The sequence below is a fragment of the Pseudophryne corroboree genome, chromosome 2, assembly GCF_028390025.1.
Source record: "Pseudophryne corroboree isolate aPseCor3 chromosome 2, aPseCor3.hap2, whole genome shotgun sequence".
Classification (NCBI taxonomy): domain Eukaryota; kingdom Metazoa; phylum Chordata; class Amphibia; order Anura; family Myobatrachidae; genus Pseudophryne; species Pseudophryne corroboree.
This window is the reverse complement of record NC_086445.1, coordinates 113,708,620-113,733,631: the sequence shown is the minus strand read 5'-3', so window position 1 is coordinate 113,733,631 and position 25,012 is coordinate 113,708,620. Positions and strand designations below refer to the sequence as shown.

The following is a 25,012-nucleotide window of genomic DNA, read 5'->3' as shown; positions in this document are numbered from 1 at the left end:
GGCTGGATCGCTCAGCACACATCACTGTACACATCGATAGGTGTGTACAGCACTTAAGGTACAAATATTGGGTGGAAAACTTGCATAAGATGTCTTTTTGAAGATACTTATTAAGCCATATTGGAGGTAAGATCTATCTTATAGGAATATACAGTACACTATTTTTCTAAGTGGTTGATAAGGAGAAATGAATAGCAGTAATCACTGAGCCCTTTCCTAATTTTTCCAGAAATCCCAATTTTTTCTAGATTTTATCCATAAAGAGCTTACCCATAAAAATCATCTAGTCCAAAATGTTTTAACTTGTCTCTGCCTTCGGGTTTGCAGCTTTCCCTGTCTGAAGGTAGAGGTGGGTCATCCGCTGGTTGAACGGAAGAGTTGTAACGCAACATTCTTGTTTTAATGATAGCAAGTTTCAGAAGGACGGTTGAGAGAGAGAGAGAGAGCCTTTACATTTGAGAAATTGTTGGCAGAGGAAAACATATTAAAGAGGCAGTATGGAAAGAAAAAACCCAACTATAATCTTTGTTATCAATACTACTACTAGAGCAAGAAAACCAGTAAGTACATACCGTCTATCTCTCAATGCCAACCCCTTTCTTATTAGGTGATCAGACACATCAACCAATTGGCCTGCTTCGTTCTTGATTACAATTTTAACAGGCAAAGGCCACTGTGATGTATTTTCCTACAGATAACAGAGTAACATAAAAAATTGATAACTTAATATGCAAGACCAAAATTGTAGACTATAGGAAAGCCATACAAACACTAAAGGAAAACCCATTAAATAACAAATGACTATATAAAAAAAGTTTTGGCTACCTAACCACTTAAAACACAATAAATGTCTATGTTATGGAACTCCAGCACAATTGTGCAAAGCCCCTAGTACCAGCGGGAGGGTCTTCGTCTATAGCAGCCGTCCGTTGTTCCCTTCATGCTTGACGTGCACACCGGTACTTAGGATGCCGTCTGGACTTATACCTTCAGCAGTAAAGGCTTACACAATTGGCTGGAGACAACAGGTCAAGAGGCTGGAGTATATATATATATATATATATATATATATATATATATACTAGGATCACGCAATGGACAAAACTGGAGTACAGGAGGTAGGGGCAGAACTGGGCCAGGATCACAGAGAGAGCAGATGAATAACAGCGAGGTGAAATTCGAACACTCTGAAGTTGTTAATATCTAGCATGCTGAGCACAACGTAACACTGGGGAGGAAAATGAAAGGTAGATAGACACTGGAACTGGACAGGGGTATAGGCGGGGCAATGGCTAGATTATCTGACAGGCAGAGAAACTGGCAAATGGGCAGAATATCCACGGGCGAGATACAAGGTGCAGGAACCTGAGGCTGAGACACTGTCCAGCAGCTTACACCACAGTCTAAACCAGTCCTCAACCAGTCCAAGGTCAACTAGCAGTTGAACAGGTGTATCCATTACTCATTGACACATCTTAAAAGACCCATAGGTGGAACTAATTATTTCACTTGCAATCCTGTGAGGGGACCTGGAAAACAAACTGAGGACCAAGGTTGGGAACCACTGGTCTAAACTAAAACCGGCAGAGTGGTACAGGCCAGACTGGCTTATAACAGGGAGATCCACATACAGTACAGCCAAGGAGGCAGGGACAATAATTAAAATAAATGTATGCAGCTGGAGCTCTGCATGTTCACCAAGAGCTCCACTGTCAGTGAACCACTAGACACCACGGACGCAGAAGAAGTCAAGCGTCCCAGTTGCTCAGCGGCGGGCAGCAAGAAGACGCAACGTCCCGGTTGCTATGTAACACCGGGAATCACGTTAGAAACAAGCCGCTTGGCGGATTGTGACAGGTTATAAATAGGATTTTAATTACCTACAGGTAAATCATTTTCTCGTAGTCCAAAGAGGATGTTGGGGTGCATATTAGTACCATGGAGTATAGACGGGTCCAACAGAAGCCATTGGCACTTTAAGAGTTTAACAGTGTGGGCTGGCTCCTCCCTCTATGGCCCTCCTACCAGACTCAGTCTAGAAACTGTGCCCGAGGAGACAACATACTTCGAGAGAAGGAAATACACAGATAGTGGCGAGATTCATACCAGCTCACACAACAAGGCAAATCCGGCCATCATGCCAGAAAACTCAGCCACAGCTGAAACAGTAAAGAACGCAGAACTTACCTAGGAACCAGGCAGTACTGAACCAAACAACCACTGCAGAATAAAGAAGCACTAGGTGGGCGCCCAGCATCCTCTACGGACTACGAGAAAAGGATTTACCGGCAGGTAATTAAAATTCTATTTTCTCTTACGTCCTAGAGGATGCTGGGGTCCATAGAAGTACCATTGGGATGTACCAAAGCTCCCAGAACTGGAGGGAGAGCGCGCTGGCTCCTGCAGAACTGCTTGACCAAACTTGAGGTCATCAGAGGCCAAAGTATCGAACTTGTAAAACTTAGCAAACGTGTTCAAACCAGAACAAGTAGCTGCTCGGCAAACCTGTACAGCCTTGACACCCCGGGCAGCCACCCAGGAAGAACCCACCTTACGAGTAGAGTGGGCCTTAACAGATTATGGACACGGCAATCCTGCCGTAGAAGATGCATGCTGGATGGTGAACCTGATCCAGCAGGAAATCGACTGCTAGAAGCAGGACACCCAATTTTCTTGGGATCATAGAGGACAAACAGAGAGTCAGATTTTCTGTGACGTGCCGTCCTCTTCACATAAATCTTCAAAGCCCTCACAACATCCAAGGCCTTTGAAGCAATTGAGGAGTCAGTAGCCACTGGCACCACAATAGGTTGGTTGATATGAAAAGCCGACACAACCTTAGGAAGGAACTGCTGACGAGTCCTGAGTTCCGCCCTATCTTCAAGGAAGACCAGATAGGGACTTTTAAAGGACAAAGCCCCCAATTCCGACACACGTCGAGCCGAAGCCAAGGCCAACAAAGTTACCACCTTCCACGTGAGAAACTTGATTTCAGCCTCCTGTAGAGGCTGAAACCAATCTGATTGCAGGAAATGTAACACCACATCAAGATCCCAGGGTGCTGTTGGCGCCACAAAGGGAGGCTGGATGTACAGAACCCCTTTCAAAAAGGTCTGAACCTCAGGGAGTACAGCTAATTGTTTCAGGAAGAAAATGGACAAAGCTGAGATCTGTACCTTGATGGAGCCCAATCTCAGGCCCATATCCACACCTGCTTGCAGGAAAAGAAGAAAACGTCCAAGCTGAAACTCCACCGCAGGAAATTTCTTGGATACACACCAAGACACATTTTTTCCAAATTCGATGGTAATGTTTAGACGTTACCCCCTTCCTAGCCTGTATCAGGGTAGGAATAACCTCGCTCGGAATACCCTTCCGAGCTAAGATCTGGCGCTCAACCGCCACGCCGTCAAACGTAGCCGTGGTATGTCTTGATAAGCGAACGACCCCTGCAGTAGAAGATCCTCCCGAAGAGGTAGGGGCCTTGGATCTTCCAGCAGTAGATCCACGTACCAAGCCCTCCTTGAGGCAATGAGGATTGCCAGAACTTTTGTTCTTTTTACAAGTTGTAGAACTTCTGAGATTAGAGGAAGTGGAGGGAATACATACACTAATGTGAACACCCACAGCGTTACTAGTGCATACACCGCCACTGCCTGTGGGTACCTCGACCTGGAACAGTACCTCCGCAGCTTCTTGTTGAGGTGGGAGGCCATCATGTCTATGCGAGGAACCCCCCACCAACCGGTTACATCCTCGAACACCTCGATGTGGAGGCCCCACTCTCCTGGATGGAGATCGTGTCTGCTGAGGAAGTGCGCTTCCCGGTTGTCGACTCCCGGAATGAAGATTGCAGACATCGCTACAGCGTGCCTTTCTGCCCAGAGGAGGATTTTTGTCACCTCTGACATTGCAGCCCTGCTCTTCGTTCCGCCTTGTCGGTTTATGTAGGCCACTGTGGTCACGTTGTCCGACTGCACCTGAACAGCCTGATCCTGTAGAAGGTGTGCTGCTTGAAGAAGGCCGTTGTATACGGCTCTTAGCTCTAGGATGTTTATCGGTACAAGGGACTCCTGACTCGACCACCTTACTTGGAAGGTCTCCCCTTGAGCGACTGCTCCCCAACCTCAGAGACTTGCATCCGTGGTTAGAAGGATCCAGTCCTGAACTCCGAACCTTCGGCCCTCCAGAAGGTGTGGTAGTTGTAGCCACCAGAGGAGCAAAATCCTAGCTTTCGGAGACAGACGTATCCTCTGGTGCATGTGTAGGTGAGATCCCGACCACTGGTCCAAGAGATCCAGTTGAAAGAATCGAGCAAGAAACCTTCCGTACTGCAGAGCCTCGTAGGAGGCAACTATCTTCCCCAGAAGGCGGATGCACTGATAAACCAACACCGTGGCAGGCTTCAAGACATCCCGGACCATGGTTTGAATCACCAACGCTTTCTCCACCGGTAGAAACACCCTCTTCACCTCCGTGTCGAGGATCATCCCAAGAAAAGACAGTCTCCTTGTCGGCTCCAGATGAGACTTTGGAAGGTTCAGAATCCAACCGTGCTCCTTGAGCAGATGCGTCGTGAGAGCAATGGATCTTAACAACTTCTCCTTGGACGATGCCTTGATAAGCAGATCGTCCAGATATGGAATTATGTTCACCCCCTGCTTGCGAAGGAGAACCATCATCTCTGCCATCACCTTGGTGAAAACCCTCGTTGCCGTGGAGAGACCGAACGGCAGTGCCTGAAACTGATAGTGATCGTCTAACAGTGCAAACCTGAGATAAGCCTGATGTGGCGACCAAATGGGAATGTGGAGGTACGCATCCTTGATGTCCATGGACACCAGGAACTCGCCCTCCATCGGTCTTGAGATAACTGCCCTCAGACACTCCATCTTGAATTTGAAGTCCCTGAGATAAGGGTTCAAAGTTTACAAGTTAAAAATTGGCCTTACCAAACCATCCGGCTTCGGTACCACAAAAAGGTTCGAATAGTAACCTTTGGTCAACTGATGAGGTGGAACTGGAACAATGACATCGGACACTATCAATTTTTGGATAGCGTCCAGTAGAACAGCTGTCTGCCCGCAAAGGCGGCAAGCCTGATTTTAAGAATCGGTGAGGTGGGAGAGTTGAAACGCCAGCCTGTACCCCCGGGACACAATATCCTGTATCCAGGGGTCCAGGCCAGACGACACCCAGAAGTGGCTGAAATGCCAGTCTTGCTCCCACCTGACCTCCCTCCAGGCTGTGTGGTACACCGTCATGCTGAAAACTTTGAGGTACCAGAAGCAGGTTTCTGGTCTTGGGAACCTGCGGGAGCAGGTTTCTTTAGAGGTGGTTGTGCCAAATCTAAGAAGGTGTGAGAGGGCTTGTTCTTTCTGGGCCTAGTGGTCCGAAAGGACTGTGACGTGTTGGGAGTAAAAGGCTTCTTCGTAGCCGGTGCAGCTGAGGGGAGAAAAGGAGACTTATCCGCGGTAGCCGTGGCAATCCATGCATCCAGCGCCTCCCCTAACAGACACTGACCTGTATAGGGTAGGCTCTCCACACTTTCCCTGGATTCCGCGTCCGCAGATCATTGGCGCAGCTAGAGACCCCTGCGAGTCGAGAAGGACATGGAGGAGATCCCCGCAGCCATGGAACCCAGATCCTTCATGGATTCTACCAGGAACCCTGCAGAATCCTGTATGTTATGTAAAAATAAATCAACGTCACCTTTATCCATCGTAGTCAAGTCCTCCTGCAGAGTGATTGACCACTTTGCTATAGCTTTTGAAATCCATGCACAGGCAATAGTAGGCCGCAGTATAGCCCCTGAAGCCGTGTATATGGATTTGAGCGTAGCATCCACTTTGCGATCTGCCTGGTCTTTCAACGCGGTAGATCCCGGGACAGGTAAGATCACCTGTTTTGACAGCCTAGAGACAGAGGCGTCAACTATAGGCAGGGACTCCCATTTTTTTCTATCATCTTCCGGGAAGGGAAAAGCAACCAGAACCTTTTAGGGATCTGGAATTTTTTCTCCGGGTTTTCCCAGGCTTTTTCATAGATAGCATTTAATTCCTTAGATGCCAGGAAGGTGGAGGGGCTTTCTTACTGTCTGTGAAAAAGGCCTCCTCAACCTGCTCAGGAGGTGTGTCAGAAATATGTAACACATCCCGCATGGCCTCAATCATCAACTGCACCCCCTTAGCAAGTGATGCCGTCCCCCTCGACATATCCCCATCACTGTCTGCTGTGTCAGAATCGGTATCAGTGTCATCCTGCATGATTTGCGCAAGAGCACGTTTGTGAGAATGTACTGTAGGGGGCCCTGAGGGAGCAGTATCGGACCATACTGCCATAGAGGACTGCAATACCAGAGTTGCATCTTCAGTCCTTGCAACCCTTTCAGAAATCTGAGAAATAGCCCCCCTAAGAGAGGCTAACCACTCCGTTTCTCTAGCTGGGATCTGCGCTACAACAGTGCAATCCTGATTACATGGGAAGGGATCTTCCTGAGAAGATAAATCCTCTGCAGCATATGAGACAGAGTCTCTAGACATGTTTGCTTGTACACCCCACATACACACAGGGTACAGGGCAGACAGAGTTTCCCACCCCAAGAATGGCAGAGAGACACAGAGATTGGAGCCAACCGACACACAGGTATAGGGAAACCCTTAGCCAGCGCTAACTGTGTCCCTAAATAGGTGACACAGTCTTTACACAGCCTCCCCTCCCTTTTACAACCCCCTGGTACCGTACAGATAGCTGGAGGTGCTCTGGAGGGACTGCTCTTCCACTGGCAGCGTGTCTGCAGGCAGGAAAATGGCGCTGAACGCTGCTGGGTCCGCTCTGAGGAGAAGATCCGTCCCCTTAATGGCGCTGTCTTCCTGCTCTTCCAAGAACATACTGGCCTGAGGATTTTGTGCTGGCTGAGATCCGCGGACCCTGACAGGCTTTCTGGTCAGTGTAGGGTTATGGTGCCGGCTCAGTGCGCCACTCAAAGCGCTGCAGCAAGTGCTGCTGAGCACCCCCCCCCCCCCCCCCGGAGCACAGTTAGTACTGCGCTCCTAGCCTGTAGCCTCCATCTTCACATCGGTTCCCTGCTTGTTAGGGAACCACTCGCCACACTTCAGCTCTGTAAGGGGGTGGCGGCATTCTGCTGGGGTGACCATTCCCCTGGGGAGCGATCTATCCCCTCTGGAGCTCAGTGTCCAGTCAGCTGAGACAGTGGCTCAGACCCCGCAGTGTGGAAACTGCTCCCCGCCTCAGTCCCCTGTAAAATAGCAAACTCTAAAATAAACTTTTCTAAAGAAGCTCTGTAGAGCTCCCCCAGCTGTGACCGGCTCCTCCGGGCACATATTCTAAACGGAGTCTGGTAGGAGGGGCATAGAGGGAGGAGCCTGCCAACACTGTTAAATTCTTAAAGTGCCAATGGCTCCTGTTGGACCCCACGGTACTAATACTAGGATGTAAGAGAAATTAACACCTATGCATTCCATTTTAAAATACAAAAAAAAAAATAAGATTTTACTCACCGGTAAATCTATTTCTCGTAGTCCGTAGTGGATGCTGGGGACTCCGTAAGGACCATGGGGAATAGACGGCTCCGCAGGAGACTGGGCACACTAAAAGAAAGATTTGGTACTACCTGGTGTGCACTGGCTCCTCCCTCTATGCCCCTCCTCCAGACCTCAGTTAGGATACTGTGCCCGGAAGAGCTTACACAATAAGGAAGGATTTTGAATCCCGGGTAAGACTCATACCAGCCACACCAATCACACCGTATAACTCGTGATATTTAACCCAGTTAACAGTATGAAATACAACTGAGCCTCTCAACAGATGGCTCAACAATAACCCTTTAGTTCGGCAATAACTATATAGAAGTATTGCAGACAATCCGCACTTGGGATGGGCGCCCAGCATCCACTACGGACTACGAGAAATAGATTTACCGGTGAGTAAAATCTTATTTTCTCTGACGTCCTAGTGGATGCTGGGGACTCCGTAAGGACCATGGGGATTATACCAAAGCACCCAAACGGGCGGGAGAGTGCGGATGACTCTGCAGCACCGAATGAGAGAACTCAAGGTCCTCCTCAGCCAGGGTATCAAATTTGTAGAATTTAGCAAACGTGTTTGCCCCTGACCAAGTAGCAGCTCGGCAAAGTTGTAAAGCCGAGACCCCTCGGGCAGCCGCCCAAGATGAGCCCACCTTCCTCGTGGAATGGGCTTTCACTGATTTAGGATGCGGCAATCCAGCCACAGAATGCGCCAGCTGAATTGTGCTACAAATCCAGCGAGCAATAGTCTGCTTAGAAGCAGGAGCACCTATTTTGTTGGGTGCATACAGGATAAAAAGCGAGTCAGTTTTCCTGACTCCAGCCGTCCTGGAAACATAAATTTTCAAGGCCCTGACTACGTCCAGTAACTTGGAATCCTCCAAGTCCTTAGTAGCCGCAGGCACTACAATAGGTTGCTTCAAGTGAAAAGCTGATACCACCTTAGGGAGAAACTGGGGACGAGTCCTCAATTCTGCCCTATCCATATGGAAAATCAGATAAGGGCTTTTACATGACAAAGCCGCCAATTCTGACACACGCCTGGCCGAAGCCAAGGCCAATAACATGACCGCTTTCCACATGAGATATTTGAGATCCACGGTTTTAAGTGGTTCAAACCAATGTGATTTTAGGAAACTCAACACCACATTGAGATCCCAAGGTGGCACAGGAGGCACAAAAGGGGGCTGAATATGAAGCACTCCCTTTACAAAAGTCTGAACTTCAGGCAGTGAAGCCAGTTCTTTCTGGAAGAAAATCGACAGAGCCGAAATCTGGACCTTAATGGAACCCAATTTTAGGCCCATAGTCACTCCTGACTGTAGGAAGTGCAGAAAACAACCCAGCTGAAATTCCTCTGTAGGGACCTTCCTGGCCTCACACCACGCAACATATTTTCGCCAAATGCGGTGATAATGGTTTGCGGTTACTTCTTTCCTGGCTTTTATCAGCGTAGGAATGACTTCCTCCGGAATGCCCTTTTCCTTTAGGATCCGGAATTCAACCGCCATGTCGTCAAACGCAGCCGCGGGAAGTCTTGGAACAGACAGGGCCCCTGCTGTAGCAGATCCTGTCTGAGCGGTAGAGGCCATGGGTCCTCTGATATCATTTCTTGAAGCTCTGGGTACCAAGCTCTTCTTGGCCAATCCGGAACCACGAGTATCGTTCTTACTCCTCGCCTTCTTATTATTCTCAGTACCTTTGGTATGAGAGGCAGAGAAGGGAACACATAAACCGACTGGTACACCCACGGTGTCACTAGAGCGTCCACAGCTATCGCCTGAGGGTCCCTTGACCTGGTGCAATATCTCTTTAGCTTTTTGTTGAGGCGGGACGCCATCATGTCCACCTGTGGCCTTTCCCAACGGTTTACCAACAGTTTGAAGACTTCTGGATGAAGTCCCCACTCTCCCGGGTGTAGGTCGTGTCTGCTGAGGAAGTCTGCTTCCCAGTTATCCACTCCCGGAATGAACACTGCTGACAGTGCTAAGACGTGATTTTCCGCCCATCGGAGAATCCTTGTGGCTTCTGCCACGCCATCCTGCTTCTTGTGCCGCCCTGTCGGTTTACATGGGCGACCGCCGTGATGTTGTCTGATTGGATCAGAACCGGTTGGTTTTGAAGCAGGGGCCTTGCCTGACTTAGGGCATTGTAAATGGCCCTCAGTTCCAGAATATTTATGTGTAGGGACGACTCCTGACTTGACCAAAGTCCTTGGAAATTTCTTCCCTGTGTGACTACCCCCCAGCCTCGAAGGCTGGCATCCGTGGCCACCAGGACCCAGTCCTGTATGCCGAATCTGCGGCCCTCTAGAAGATGAGCACTCTGCAGCCACCACAGCAGAGACACCCTGGTCCTTGGAGACAGGGTTATCAGCCGATGCATCTGAAGATGCGATCCCGTCCAAGAGGTCCCACTGAAAAGTTCTTGCATGGAACCTGCCGAATGGAATTGCTTCGTAGGAAGCTACCAATTTTCCCAGGACTCGCGTGCAGTGATGCACCGACACCTGTTTTGGTTTCAGGAGGCCTCTGACTAGAGATGACAGCTCCTTGGCTTTCTCCTGCGGGAGAAACACTTTTTTCTGTTCTGTGTCCAGAACCATCCCCAGGAACAGTAGATGCGTCGTAGGAACCAGCTGCGACTTTGGAATATTCAGAATCCAGCCGTGCTGTTGTAGCACTTCCCGAGATAGTGCTACTCTGACAAACAACTGCTCCCTGGACCTCGCCTTTATAAGGAGATTGTCCAAGTACTGGATAATTCTTTCGGCCATTACCTTGGTAAATACCCTCGGTGCCGGGGACAGACCAACGGCAACGTATGGAATTGGTAATGACAATCCTGTACCACAATTTTGAGGTACTCCTGGTGAGGAGGGTAAATAGGGACATGCAGGTAAGCATCCTTGATGTCCAGTGATACCCTGAAATTCTCCAGGCTTGCAATAATCGCCCTGAGCGATTCCATTTTGAACTTGAACCTTCGTATATAAGTGTTCAAGGATTTCAATTTTAGAATGGGTCTCACCGAACCGTCTGGTTTCGGTACCACAACATTTTTGGAATAGTAACCCCGGCCTTGTTGAAGGAGGGGTACCTTGATTTCACCTGCTGGAAGTACAGCTTGTGAATTGCCGCCAGTACTAACTCCCTATATCCGAGAGCAGCAGGCAAGGCTGATGTGAGGTAACGGCGAGGGGGAGTCGCCTCGAACTCCAGGTTGTATCCCTGTGATACTACTTGCAGAACCCAGTGATTCACCTGTGGGCAAGCCCACTGGTCCCTGAAGTTCCCGAGACGCGCCCCCACCGCACCTGTCTGTGGAGCCCCAGCGTCATGCTGTGGACTCAGAGGAAGCGGGGGAAGATTTTTGATCCTGGGAAATGGCTGTCTGTGCAGCTTTTTCCTTCTTCCCTTGTGCAGAAAAGAAGCGCCTTTGGCCCCCTTGCTTTTCTGAAGCCGAAAGGACTGTACCCGATAATACAGTGCTTCCTTAGGGTGTGAGGAAACCTGAGGTAGAAATTTTTCTTCCCAGCTGTTGCTGTGGATACGAGGTCCCAGAGACCATCCCCAAACAATTCCTCACCCTTATAAGGCAGAATCTCCATGTGCCTTTTAAAGTCAGCATCACCTGTCCACTGCCGGGTCTCTAATACCCTCCTGGCAGAATGGACCTTGCATTAATTCTGGACGCCAGCCGGCAAATATCCCTCTGTGCATCCCTCATATATAAGACTACGTCTTTAATATGCTCTATGTTAGCACCATATTCTCCCTGTCTAGATATTATCTGACAGGGTATCAGACCCTGCTGCAGCAGCAGCACTATTCATGCTGAGGCAATTGCAGGTCTCAGTATAATACCTGAGTGTGTATATACAGACTTCAGGATAGCCTCCTGCTTTTTATCAGCAGGCTCCTTCAAAGTGGCCGTATCCTAAGACGGCAGTGCCACCTTTTATGACAAACGTGTGAGCGCCTTATCCACCCTAGGGTATATCTACCAACGTGACCTATCCTCTGGCGGGAAAGGGTACGCCAGCAGTAATTTTTTATCGGGGGAACCCACGCTTCTTCACACACTTCATTCACTCATCTGATGGAGGAACAAAACACCGGCTGCTTTTTCTCCCCAAACATAAAATCCCTTTTATGTGGTACTTGGGTTAATGTCAGAAATGTGTAACACAATTTTTATTGCCGAGATCATGCAATGGATGTTCCTAGTGGATTGTGTATATGTCTCAACCTCGTCGACACTGGAGTCAGACTCCGTGTCGACATCTGTGTCTGCCATCTGAGGTAACGGGCGTTTTTTGAGCCCCTGATGGCCTTTGAGACGCCTGGGCAGGCGCGGGCTGAGAAGCCGGCTGTCCCACAGCTGTTACGTCATCCAGCCTTTTATGTAAGGAGTTGACACTGTCGGTTAATACCTTCCACCTATCCATCCACTCTGGTGTCGGCCCCACAGGGGGCGACATCACATTTATCGGCATCTGCTCCGCCTCCACATAAGTCTCCGCATCAAACATGTCGACACAGCCGTACCGACACACCGCACACACACAGGGAATGCTCTGACTGAGGACAGGACCCCACACAGCCCTTTGGGGAGACAGAGAGAGAGTATGCCAGCACACACCAGAGCGCTATATAATGTAGGGATTAACACTATCACTGAGTGAATTTTCCCCAATAGCTGCTTGTATAAACAATATTGCGCCTAAATTTAGTGCCCCCCCTCTCTTTTTAACCCTTTGAGCCTGAAAACTACAGGGGAGAGCCTGGGGAGCTGTCTTCCAGCTGCACTGTGAAGAGAAAATGGCGCCCAGTGTGCTGAGGGAGATAGCTCCGCCCCTTTTTCGCGGACTTTTCTCCCGCTTTTTTATGGATTCTGGCAGGGGTAATTATCACATATATAGCCTCTGGGGCTATATATTGTGATTATTTTTGCCAGCCAAGGTGTTTTTATTGCTGCTCAGGGCGCCCCCCCCCAGCGCCCTGCACCCTCAGTGACCGGAGTGTGAAGTGTGTATGAGGAGCAATGGCGCACAGCTGCAGTGCTGTGCGCTACCTTGGTGAAGACTGAAGTCTTCTGCCGCCGATTTTCCGGACCATCTTCATGCTTCTGGCTCTGTAAGGGGGACGGCGGCGCGGCTCCGGGAACGAACACCAAGGATGGGTCCTGCGGTCGATCCCTCTAGAGCTAATGGTGTCCAGTAGCCTAAGAAGCCCAAGCTAGCTGCAAGCAGGTAGGTTCGCTTCTTCTCCCCTTAGTCCCTCGTTGCAGTGAGCCTGTTGCCAGCAGGTCTCACTGTAAAATAAAAAACCTAACATATACTTTCTTTCTAGGAGCTCAGGAGAGCCCCTAGTGTGCATCCAGCTCGGCCGGGCACAGAAATCTAACTGAGGTCTGGAGGAGGGGCATAGAGGAAGGAGCCAGTGCACACCAGGTAGTACCAAATCTTTCCTTTAGTGTGCCCAGTCTCCTGCGGAGCCGTCTATTCCCCATGGTCCTTACGGAGTCCCCAGCATCCACTAGGACGTCAGAGAAAAAACATTTAATGGCAGTATTTATTGTACATTAAAACCACCAGTTTTATGTAAGTCAGGGCCGACAAGTAGACAACGCTGATGACTGGGGGGGGGGGGAGAGGGCAAACAGGATTGCATGCACTTCCCGATGTGGCTGATACATCGTTCCCATCCGCAGCGGAACAATATATATCGGACAATGGGTCTAATTCAACACTGAGAGCTGCTCAGACAGCATTCGCATGTTGAAGCCCTCTGCAGTGTGCGCACACAGTGAGATGTGAAGGCCCGCATGTGCGAAAACCTTTGCATGATTGACAGGCTAAGACGCTTGCAGGGAAGCAGGGGGCATTGCAGCGTTTTTGGGGACAACGCACCCGTGTCTGGCCCTATTTTAGGGCTGAAACATGGCAGGTAGCCGTCTGCCTTTGCAGCTAAGCTGCGTAAGTACAGGGCAACCCTAAACACGCAAAAGCACCGCCGCAGTGCAATGCGAGGGTTTTTTTTTTTTGGGAGGGGGGGCTGGACCCAGTCAGTCAGAGTAAAGAGTTGTAGGTGTGCGTTTTTTCTCACATCTACAACTCATACTGAATTAGGCCCAAATATATGGCTGTGGGTGTACTCAGCTTTACTTTTTGCTAGTGACACATTTGATTACTAATGCGTATGCACAAAAACATTTTCACAATACTGACTTCAATTGTCAATGTGGCTGTGGCTCCATTGAGATAGTAGCGAAGAAAGTCACACGCTGTTGCTGTCCAGTTTTGACTGCCACCAGCAGGCCTACAAAAACACATCAAAATAAAATAAGCACGAGAGAGATTACACTAATAGAACGCTAAATGTACATGAATCTATTTTGAAAAGTATTGTAATCTCCCTCTACTGCCTAATAGGCATTTTCTTATTGTTCACATATTAATTGGCTCACTAACACTGCAATTAAGTACAAAAACTTAAGTTGGTCAAACAGTTTAAAATTATCTATCCAAATAGAGTAGTTGGATGGTTGGAATGAAAATCTGGTAATGTATGGGCACAAATGACAATCATTTCTGTGCGCTCAAACACTGGAAAAATGGACAAAAATGGTAATTCATACAAAAAGGTTGAATCAAATGGATGGGTTAAGACATCATAGTAGCAGGAGTAGTTCTACTCATGGAATTAACCTTGTTGAAAACTAAACCTCAAAATAATGTCTTGGTTTCTAATGGCTAGGCAGATAAAATTAGATTTATGGTAAGAACTTACCATTGTTAAATCTTTCTGCGAGGTACACTGGGTTCCACAGGGAATAACATCAGGGGGTGTAGAGTAGGATCTTGATCCGAGGCACCAACAGGCTAAAAGCTTTGACTGTTCCCAGAATGCATAGCGCCGCCTCCTCTATAACCCCGCCTCCGTGCACAGGAGCTCAATTTTTTGTTAAACAGTCCAATGCAGTAGCAGGTAAAAGAGACGACGACTGTTAGTAGCCACATACATCACATTCTCACGACAGGAGAAGGTGTCAGCGGCTAATGCCATATACCAACCCAAAGAAGCTAAGTGCGTCAGGGTGGGCGCCCTGTGGAACCCAGTGTACCTCGCAGAAAGATTTAACAACGGTAAGATCTTACTATAAATCTCTTTATCTGCTGCAGGGTACACTGGGTTCCACAAGGATAGACATTGGGGATGTCCTAAAGCAGTTCCTTATGGCAGGGGACACACTGTAGCGGGCACAAGAACCCGGCGTCCAAAGGAAGCATCCTGGGAAGCGGCAGTATTGAAGGCATAGAACCTATTGAACGTGTTCACCGAGGACCACGTAGAAGCCTTGCACAACTGTTCAAGGGTCGCACCACGGCAGGCCGCCCAAGAAGGTCCAACGGACCGAGTAGAATGGGCCTTAATAGTAGCAGGAACTGGACGACCAGTCTGTACATACAGTAAGCATGTGCAATCAACATTCTAATCCATCTGGCCAGGGTCTGCTTGTGAGCAGGCCAGCCACGTTTGTGAAAACCAAACAGTACAAAGAGAGAATCGGATTTCCAAATGGAGACAGTTCTCTTCACATAGATACGGAGAGCCCGTACCACATCCAAAGACCACTCTTTGGAAGATAATTCAGGAGAGGCAAAGGCTGGAACCACGATTTCCTGATTAAGGTGGAAAGAAGACACCACCTTAGATAGATACTCGGGACGTGTTTGAAGAAAACGCCGGGGCACGGTGAAAATCAGATAGGAAGACTTACAGGACAAGGCACCCAAATCGACACCCATCTAGCAGAGGCAATAGCCAGCAGAAACAATACCTTAAGAGAAAGCCACTTAAGGTCTGCAGATTCAAGAGGCTCAAACGGAGTCTCTTGTAATGCCTCTAGAACCACCGATAAGTCCCAAGAAGCCACAGGCGGGACATAGGGAGGTTGAATCCGTAAAACACCCTGAGCGAATGTATGAACATCAGGCAGAGTCGCAATTTTTCTCTGGAACCAAACCGACAAGGCAGAAATATGAACCTTGATGGAGGCCAGACGAAGGCCCAAGTCCAGGCCTTGTTGTAGAAAGGCCAAAAGTTTGGCCGTACTGAACTTGTAAGCGTCATGATTGTTAGATGCGCACCAAGCAAAGTAGGAATTCCAGACCCTATGATAAATCCGAGCAGAAGCCGGTTAACAGGCCCTAAACATGATTTGAATGACCGCTTCAGAAAATCCTTTGTCCCTCAGAACGGAAGCTTCAAGAGCCACGCCGTCAAAGCCAGCTGGGCCAAATCCTGATATACACAGGGGCCCTGAACGAGGAGATCTGGACGCTGCGGAAGTAGAAGGGGACGCTCTATCGAGAATCAATGCCGTCTGGGCCACGCAGGAGCGATCAGAAGCAGGAGTCCTCCTTCTTGCTTGAACTTCATTATCACTCTGAGCAGAAGTGACACCGGAGGGAACACACATGGCAGCTGAAAGTTCCATGGAATTGCCAGCGCTTCCACTAACGCTGCTTGAGGATCCCTTGTCCTTGCTCCGAAGACCGGAACCTTGTGATTGTGTCGAGACGCCATCAGGTCCACATCTGGGAGGCCCCACTTGTCCACTAGGAGTTGAAATACATCTGGATGGAGGCTCCACTCCCCGGCGTGTACGTCCTGACAACTGAGGAAGTCCGCTTCCCAGTTTAGGACCCCTGGAATGAACACCGCCGATATGGCTGGCAGATGACGTTCTGCCCACTGAAGAATACTTGATACTTCCCTAATTACCATACGGCTTCAAGTGACGCCTTGATGATTTATGTAAGTCACCGTGGTGGCGTTGTCCGACTGTACTTGAACAAGTCTGTTCTGTATTAACTGCTGGGCCAGGTTCAGTGCATTGAACACTGCCCGCAATTCCAGAATGTTTATCGGGAGGAGAGACTCCTCCTTGGTCCACCGACCCTGAAGGGAGTGTTGCTCCAACACCGCGCCCCAACCTCTCAGACAGGCATCCGTCGTCATAAGGACCCAGCTGGAGACACAGAAGGGACGACCCCTGCTCAATCGTTGGTCCTGCAGCCACCAGCTCAGTGACAGACGGACCTCCGGAGACAAGGAGATCATGTGAGACCTGATACGGAGAAGCAGGCCATCCCACTTGGCAAGAATCAGTTTCTGCAGAGGGCGGGAATGGAATTGAGCATACTCCACCATGCCGAAAGCAGACACCATGAGACGTAGCAGTTGCATCGCCGAATGTATCGACACTCGCGGACGAGATAGGAAGCATTGAAACCTGTCCTGAAGTTTCAGGATCTTCTCCTGAGACAAGAACAACCGCTGGTTGTGAATGTCCAACAACGCTCCCAAGTGCACCATGCTCTGAGCAGGGACCAGGGAAGATTTCTTCCAGTTGATGAGACATCCGTGGGCTTGCAGAAACTGGAGCATCAGATCCAGATAGCGTAGGAGAATTTCTGGGGAATTTGCCAGGATCAAAAAGTCATCCAGATACGGAAGGATCCTGACCCCTTGACGGCGGAGTACAGCCGCCATCATCACCGGCTTGACCTTCGTGAAGACACGTGGGGCCGTGGTCAAACCAAAAGGTAAAGCCCGAAACTGGCAACAGCAAACCTCAAGTACTGCTGATGCGACATTGCAATAGGAATATGCAGGTATTCCAGGGAGACCATATAATCCAAAGCCAGAACAATAGAGCGAAGAGTTTTCATACGAAACTTGGAGACTCTCACATATTTGTTCAAGGACTTGAGGTTGAGAATGGGCCGAGAGGACCCATTCCATTTCGGGACTAGGAATAGCGGTGAATAGTACCCCTTGCCTGTCTGAGCCAGAGGCACCTGTACTACCACTCCTGTGTCCAGGAGGGACTGTACCACCGAATGAAGAGTTTTTACCTTCATCTGATCCAAAGGGACGTCTGTTAGGCAAAAATCGATGAGGGGGACAATTCTTCAAGGATACGGCATAACCTCGAGTGACGACTTCCCTTACCCAGGCAACGGAAGTGGTCTTCAACCATTCCTGGGTAAACCCTAGAAGTAGGCTCCCCACCCTGGGATCCATCAGGGGGAGGCCCGCCCTGTCATGCAGTAGGCTTGTCAGTTTTGGAAGCAGGCTGACGGGCAGCCCAGGCTCGTTTAGGCTTGGGCTTAGTGGTTTTGGAAGTGCAAGCCTGTTTCAAGTACGCCTGACCTTTTGCTTTATCTGTAGGACGAAAGGAGCGGAAGGAAGTACTCTTAGCCTTCGGTACCGAAGGAGCAGTACTAGGTAGACACACTGTTGTACCAGAAGCTAAGTCAGCCACTATCTTGTTGATGTCCTCTCCAAAAAGAATGTCTCCCTTAAAAGGGAGCCCCTCCAGGGTTTTCTTAAAGTCCAGATCCACAGACCAGGACCGTAACCAGAGAATCCGGCGAGCCAAAATGAACGTAGTAGAAGCCTTGGCCGCCAGAATACCGGCATCAGAGGCGGCCTCCTTAATGTAATGAGATGCTGTGACAATATACGAGACATTGTCTAGCATTATCAGAAAAGTTGGACAGCAGCTCTGCTTCCACCTCCTGAGCCCACGCTTCAATAGCCCCTGCAGCCCATGTCGCTGCAATAGTGGGCAGATGCACAGCACCTGCTAGGGTGTAAATCGTTTTAAACAACCCTCCACACGTTTGTCCGTCGGTTCATCACAGAAGTGACGGTAGTTACCAGCAGAGATGAGGATACCTCCAGCCGTGCCACTTGCAAATCCACTGGCGGGGGTGTTTCCAAATTTTTACTTCACTCTGCAGCAAGGGGATAGCAAGCTAGCATCTTCTTGTGAGGTGTGAATTTCTTTCCTGGATTTTCCCAGGATTCCTGACGTATATCAACTAGATGGTCAGAGTGAGGTAAAACTTGTTTAACGACTTTCTGACGTTTAAATCTATCCGGTTTCTTAGGGCAGCGGCAGGCTCTGGGTCATCAGTAAATTGAAGAATTAGCCAGATAGCCTCCAATAAATCAGGAACACCCACCTGTGAGTCCGATTCCCCATCAGAAGTATCTGGATCAGTGTCTGTGGGGTCAGTATATACGCCATCCTCATCAGGCGAGGTGTCTAAGATGTGGGTGGATTGTGAGGAAGTAATGGCCCGAGTAGAGAACCTGGTCTTCGGCAGGCGAGGGTTATATTTCTGTTTAGTCAGTGATTGGTTCAATTGCTGTAACTGAGTGGACAGGTGATCCGCCCATGGCGGATTAACCGCAGGGACCATAAGCGGTTGTACCGGCACATGAGGTTCCATATGGGGCGCAAGTTTAGTTACCAGCGTACTTAATAACGTGGAGAAAGTAGCCCAAGGTGGGTAATTTTGAACCCCTGTTGCCACGATCCCACTGGGGGGCAAGGAACCCCCAGAACCTGAACCCTCTGCTGATATGTTTTCCTCTAACGTGTCTGCAGCGTCACCACCATGCAATGTGGTATCAGCCCCAGCTCCATCGCTTCTTGTAGCGGACGTATCTGAAGGCTCAAATCACGGGCAACTCAGTACAATATCAGCAGTCTTACTACCTTAACAAGAACCCCCTGTGCAGTGTATCAGCACAAACAGAGAATTCAAGAGGTATATGGTGACTAAAAATCCCAGAGAAAAAATAGGATTTTAATACCTACCGGTAAATCCTTTTCTCTTAGTCCGTAGAGGATGCTTCAAGAACCATGGGGTACAGACGGGATCCGCAGGAGACATGGGCACTTTAAGACTTTGAATGGGTGTGAACTGGCTCTTCCCTCTATGCCCCTCCTCCAGACTCCAGTTATAGGAACTGTGCCCAGGGAGACGGGCATTTCGAGGAAAGAATTTATTGTTAAACTACGGTGAGTGTCTTACCAGCTCACACCTCAAGCATGCCACAGAACTAGAGATGAGCGGGTTCGGTTCCTCGGAATCCGAACCCGCCCAAACTTCATTTTTTTTTACACGGGGCCGAGCGACTCGGATCTTCCCGCCTTGCTCGGTTAACCCGAGCGCGCCCGAACGTCATCATCCCGCTGTCGGATTCTCGCGAGGCTCGGATTCTATCGCGAAACTCGGATTCTATATAAGGAGCCGCGCGTCGCCGCCATTTTCACACGTGCATTGAGATTCATAGGGAGAGGACGTGGCTGGCGTCCTCTCCGTTTATAGAGAAGAGAGTGAGACTAGAGTAGAGAGAGACACAGTAGTAATTTTGGGGAGCATTAGGAGGAGTACTACTACTTGCTGAAGTGATAGATAGATAGTGTGACTGTATAATGTATATCTGACTTGTGGGGGAGACACTGACAGTGGGGAGCAGTTAGAGTCTGAGAGCAGGACTCATGAGTACATATAACGTACAGTGCACACTTTTGCTGCCAGAGTGCCACACTGCCATTGTGACCACACTGACCACCAGTATAATATATATTGTGATTGTCTGCTTAGGAGTACTACTTGCAAGTTGCTGATAGTGTGACCAGTGACCTGACCACCAGTTTAATAATCACCACCAGTTTAATATATATATATATATATATATATATATATATATGTGGTGGACGTAGTTGGCACTCAGGAACAGTTGCTGTTGTATAGACCGGGGTGCCCTCCTCAGTGGTATGTACAAAGTAGATGTTCCTGGTGACCGGTGCCACAAGACAATGACCCCCTCACCACAGAAACAGGCGGCACTCCACGGATTTGAAAGTGAAAAAATTCTTTATGCAACAAGCATCATGTAAAATCCAACGTTTCAACACCACGCTGGGTGTTTTTCTCAAGGATACATGGGTGAAAAACAATCATATGTGAGGTGTTCTTACCTTAAGTACTCATCTAATGTCAGCACGGGCGCAGGTGCGGCGGGCGGGAGAGACGCCGGCGGCTCCGGCCACGGGCGGCTGGAAATGACGTCACCGTTGCTAGGCTACCAGGACGTGTCAGCGCCCGGCGCATCGCGTCATCGTGCTGCAAAGGAACAGAGTGTGAATTAAAACAAATGTAACAGTGTGAAATAATTAATAAGAGGAAACAAAATAACGTTTCCAAATAGTGTAAGTGGGTGAAGATTAAAAAATAACTGGACGATCGTGTGTGTGAGATGAAAGTTAACCAATAAAAAGTAATTATGTGGCGATACCCGTCTGTAACCTCTTATGCTTTATTGAATAATTAAGAGGTTACAGACGGGTATCGCCACATAATTACTTTTTATTGGTTAACTTTCATCTCACACACACGATCGTCCAGTTATTTTTTAATCTTCACCCACTTACACTATTTGGAAACGTTATTTTGTTTCCTCTTATTAATTATTTCACACTGTTACATTTGTTTTAATTCACACTCTGTTCCTTTGCAGCACGATGACGCGATGCGCCGGGCGCTGACACGTCCTGGTAGCCTAGCAACGGTGACGTCATTTCCAGCCGCCCGTGGCCGGAGCCGCCGGCGTCTCTCCCGCCCGCCGCACCTGCGCCCGTGCTGACATTAGATGAGTACTTAAGGTAAGAACACCTCACATATGATTGTTTTTCACCCATGTATCCTTGAGAAAAACACCCAGCGTGGTGTTGAAACGTTGGATTTTACATGATGCTTGTTGCATAAAGAATTTTTTCACTTTCAAATCCGTGGAGTGCCGCCTGTTTCTGTGGTGAGGGGGTCATTGTCTTGTGGCACCGGTCACCAGGAACATCTACTTTGTATATATATATATATATATATATATAAAATTGTATATAATATATATATAATATTGTATACCACCTACCCGTTTTTTTTTCTTTCTTCTTCTTTATACATACTACTATAGTAGCTTACTGTAGCAGTCTGCGGTGCTGCTGAGCTGACAGTGTCCAGCAGGTCCGTCATCAGTCATTACATAATAAATATATATACCTGTCCGGCTGCAGTACTAGTGATATTATATATATATATATATATATATATATATATATTAATTTCATCTCATTATCATCCAGTCTATATTAGCAGCAGACACAGTACGGTAGTCCACGGCTGTAGCTACCTCTGTGTCGGCAGTCGCTGGTCCATCCATAATTGTATACCACCTACCCGTGTTTTTTTTTTCTTTCTTCTTGATACATACTACTATAGTAGCTTACTGTAGCAGTCTGCGGTGCTGCTGAGCTGACAGTGTCCAGCAGGTCCGTCATCAGTCATTACATAATAAATATATATACCTGTCCGGCTGCAGTACTAGTGATATTATATATATATATATATATATATATATATATATATATATTAATTTCATCTCATTATCATCCAGTCTATATTAGCAGCAGACACAGTACGGTAGTCCACGGCTGTAGCTACCTCTGTGTCGGCAGTCGCTGGTCCATCCATAATTGTATACCACCTACCCGTGTTTTTCTTTTCTTTCTTCTTGATACATACTACTATAGTAGCTTACTGTAGCAGTCTGCGGTGCTGCTGAGCTGACAGTGTCCAGCAGGTCCGTCATCAGTCATTACATAATAAATATATATACCTGTCCGGCTGCAGTACTAGTGATATTATATATATATATATATATATATATATATATATATATATATTAATTTCATCTCATTATCATCCAGTCTATATTAGCAGCAGACACAGTACGGTAGTCCACGGCTGTAGCTACCTCTGTGTCGGCAGTCGCTGGTCCATCCATAAGTATACTAGTATCCATCCATCTCCATTGTTTACCTGAGGTGCCTTTTAGTTGTGCCTATTAAAATATGGAGAACAAAAATGTTGAGGTTCCAAAATTAGGGAAAGATCAAGATCCACTTCCACCTCGTGCTGAAGCTGCTGCCACTAGTCATGGCCGAGACGATGAAATGCCAGCAACGTCGTCTGCCAAGGCCGATGCCCAATGTCATAGTACAGAGCATGTAAAATCCAAAACACCAAACATCAGTAAAAAAAGGACTCCAAAATCTAAAATAAAATTGTCGTCGGAGAAGCGTAAACTTGCCAATATGCCATTTACCACATGGAGTGGCAAGGAACGGCTGAGGCCCTGGCCTATGTTCATGGCTAGTGGTTCAGCTTCACATGAGGATGGAAGCACTCAGCCTCTCGCTAGAAAAATGAAAAGACTCAAGCTGGCAAAAGCACCGCAAAGAACTGTGCGTTCTTCGAAATCCCAAATCCACAAGGAGAGTCCAATTGTGTCGTTTGCGATGCCTGACCTTCCCAACACTGGACGTGAAGAGCATGCGCCTTCCACCATTTGCACGCCCCCTGCAAGTGCTGGAAGGAGCACCCGCAGTCCAGTTCCTGATAGTCAGATTGAAGATGTCAGTGTTGAAGTACACCAGGATGAGGAGGATATGGGTGTTGCTGGCGCTGGGGAGGAAATTGACCAGGAGGATTCTGATGGTGAGGTGGTTTGTTTAAGTCAGGCACCCGGGGAGACACCTGTTGTCCGTGGGAGGAATAGGGCCGTTGACATGCCTGGTGAAAATACCAAAAAAATCAGCTCTTCGGTGTGGAAGTATTTCAACAGAAATGCGGACAACATTTGTCAAGCCGTGTGTTGCCTTTGTCAAGCTGTAATAAGTAGGGGTAAGGACGTTAACCACCTCGGAACATCCTCCCTTATACGTCACCTGCAGCGCATTCATAATAAGTCAGTGACAAGTTCAAAAACTTTGGGCGACAGCGGAAGCAGTCCACTGACCAGTAAATCCCTTCCGCTTGTAACCAAGCTCACGCAAACCACCCCACCAACTCCCTCAGTGTCAATTTCCTCTTTCCCCAGGAATGCCAATAGTCCTGCAGGCCATGTCACTGGCAATTCTGACGAGTCCTCTCCTGCCTGGGATTCCTCCGATGCATCCTTGCGTGTAACGCCTACTGCTGCTGGCGCTGCTGTTGTTGCTGCTGGGAGTCGATGGTCATCCCAGAGGGGAAGTCGTAAGCCCACTTTTACTACTTCCACCAAGCAATTGACTGTCCAACAGTCCTTTGCGAGGAAGATGAAATATCACAGCAGTCATCCTGTTGCAAAGCGGATAACTGAGGCCTTGACAACTATGTTGGTGTTAGACGTGCGTCCGGTATCCGCCGTTAGTTCACAGGGAACTAGACAATTTCTTGAGGTAGTGTGCCCCCGTTACCAAATACCATCTAGGTTCCACTTCTCTAGGCAGGCGATACCGAGAATGTACACGGACGTCAGAAAAAGACTCACCAGTGTCCTAAAAAATGCAGTTGTACCCAATATCCACTTAACCACGGACATGTGGACAAGTGGAGCAGGGCAGGGTCAGGACTATATGACTGTGACAGCCCACTGGGTAGATGTATGGACTCCCGCCGCAAGAACAGCAGCGGCGGCACCAGTAGCAGCATCTCGCAAACGCCAACTCTTTCCTAGGCAGGCTACGCTTTGTATCACCGCTTTCCAGAATACGCACACAGCTGAAAACCTCTTACGGCAACTGAGGAAGATCATCGCGGAATGGCTTACCCCAATTGGACTCTCCTGTGGATTTGTGGCATCGGACAACGCCAGCAATATTGTGTGTGCATTAAATATGGGCAAATTCCAGCACGTCCCATGTTTTGCACATACCTTGAATTTGGTGGTGCAGAATTTTTTAAAAAACGACAGGGGCGCGCAAGAGATGCTGTCGGTGGCCAGAAGAATTGCGGGACACTTTCGGAGGACAGGCACCACGTACAGAAGACTGGAGCACCACCAAAAACGCCTGAACCTGCCCTGCCATCATCTGAAGCAAGAAGTGGTAACGAGGTGGAATTCAACCCTATATATGCTTCAGAGGTTGGAGGAGCAGCAAAAGGCCATTCAAGCCTATACAATTGAGCACGATATAGGAGGTGGAATGTACCTGTCTCAAGCGCAGTGGAGAATGATTTCAACGTTGTGCAAGGTTCTGCAACCTTTTGAACTTGCCACACGTGAAGTCAGTTCAGACACTGCCAGCCTGAGTCAGGTCATTCCCCTCATCAGGCTTTTGCAGAAGAAGCTGGAGGCATTGAAGGAGGAGCTAAAAGGGAGCGATTCCGCTAGGCATGTGGGACTTGTGGATGGAGCCCTTAATTCGCTTAACAAGGATTCACGGGTGGTCAATCTGTTGAAATCAGAGCACTACATTTTGGCCACCGTGCTCGATCCTAGATTTAAAACCTACCTTGGATCTCTCTTTCCGGCAGACACAAGTCTGCTGGGGTTCAAAGACCTGCTGGTGACAAAATTGTCAAGTCAAGCGGAACGCGACCTGTCAACATCTCCTCCTTCACATTCTCCCGCAACTGGGGGTGCGAGGAAAAGGCTCAGAATTCCGAGCCCACCCGCTGGCGGTGATGCAGGGCAGTCTGGAGCGACTGCTGATGCTGACATCTGGTCCGGACTGAAGGACCTGACAACGATTACGGACATGTCGTCTAC

The 25,012-nt window shown here is 48.5% G+C and overlaps 1 protein-coding gene across 4 annotated transcripts in view; it reads right to left on the bottom strand.

Annotated features, from left to right (window-relative positions):
- RNF17 (ring finger protein 17) overlaps window positions 1–25,012 on the bottom strand; it is a 1,464,292-nt gene that overhangs the window by 288,987 nt on the left and 1,150,293 nt on the right. For 3 of the 4 annotated variants that reach the window (XM_063951617.1, XM_063951615.1, XM_063951618.1), the window contains 3 exons: window positions 13,780–13,870; window positions 573–688; window positions 271–393 (listed from right to left, as the gene is read on the bottom strand). In XM_063951617.1, coding sequence (XP_063807687.1) covers window positions 271–393; window positions 573–688; window positions 13,780–13,870 — 330 coding nt within the window. The remainder of the gene's footprint in view (window positions 1–270; window positions 394–572; window positions 689–13,779; window positions 13,871–25,012) is intronic. The other variant, XM_063951616.1, reaches the window with a different exon arrangement.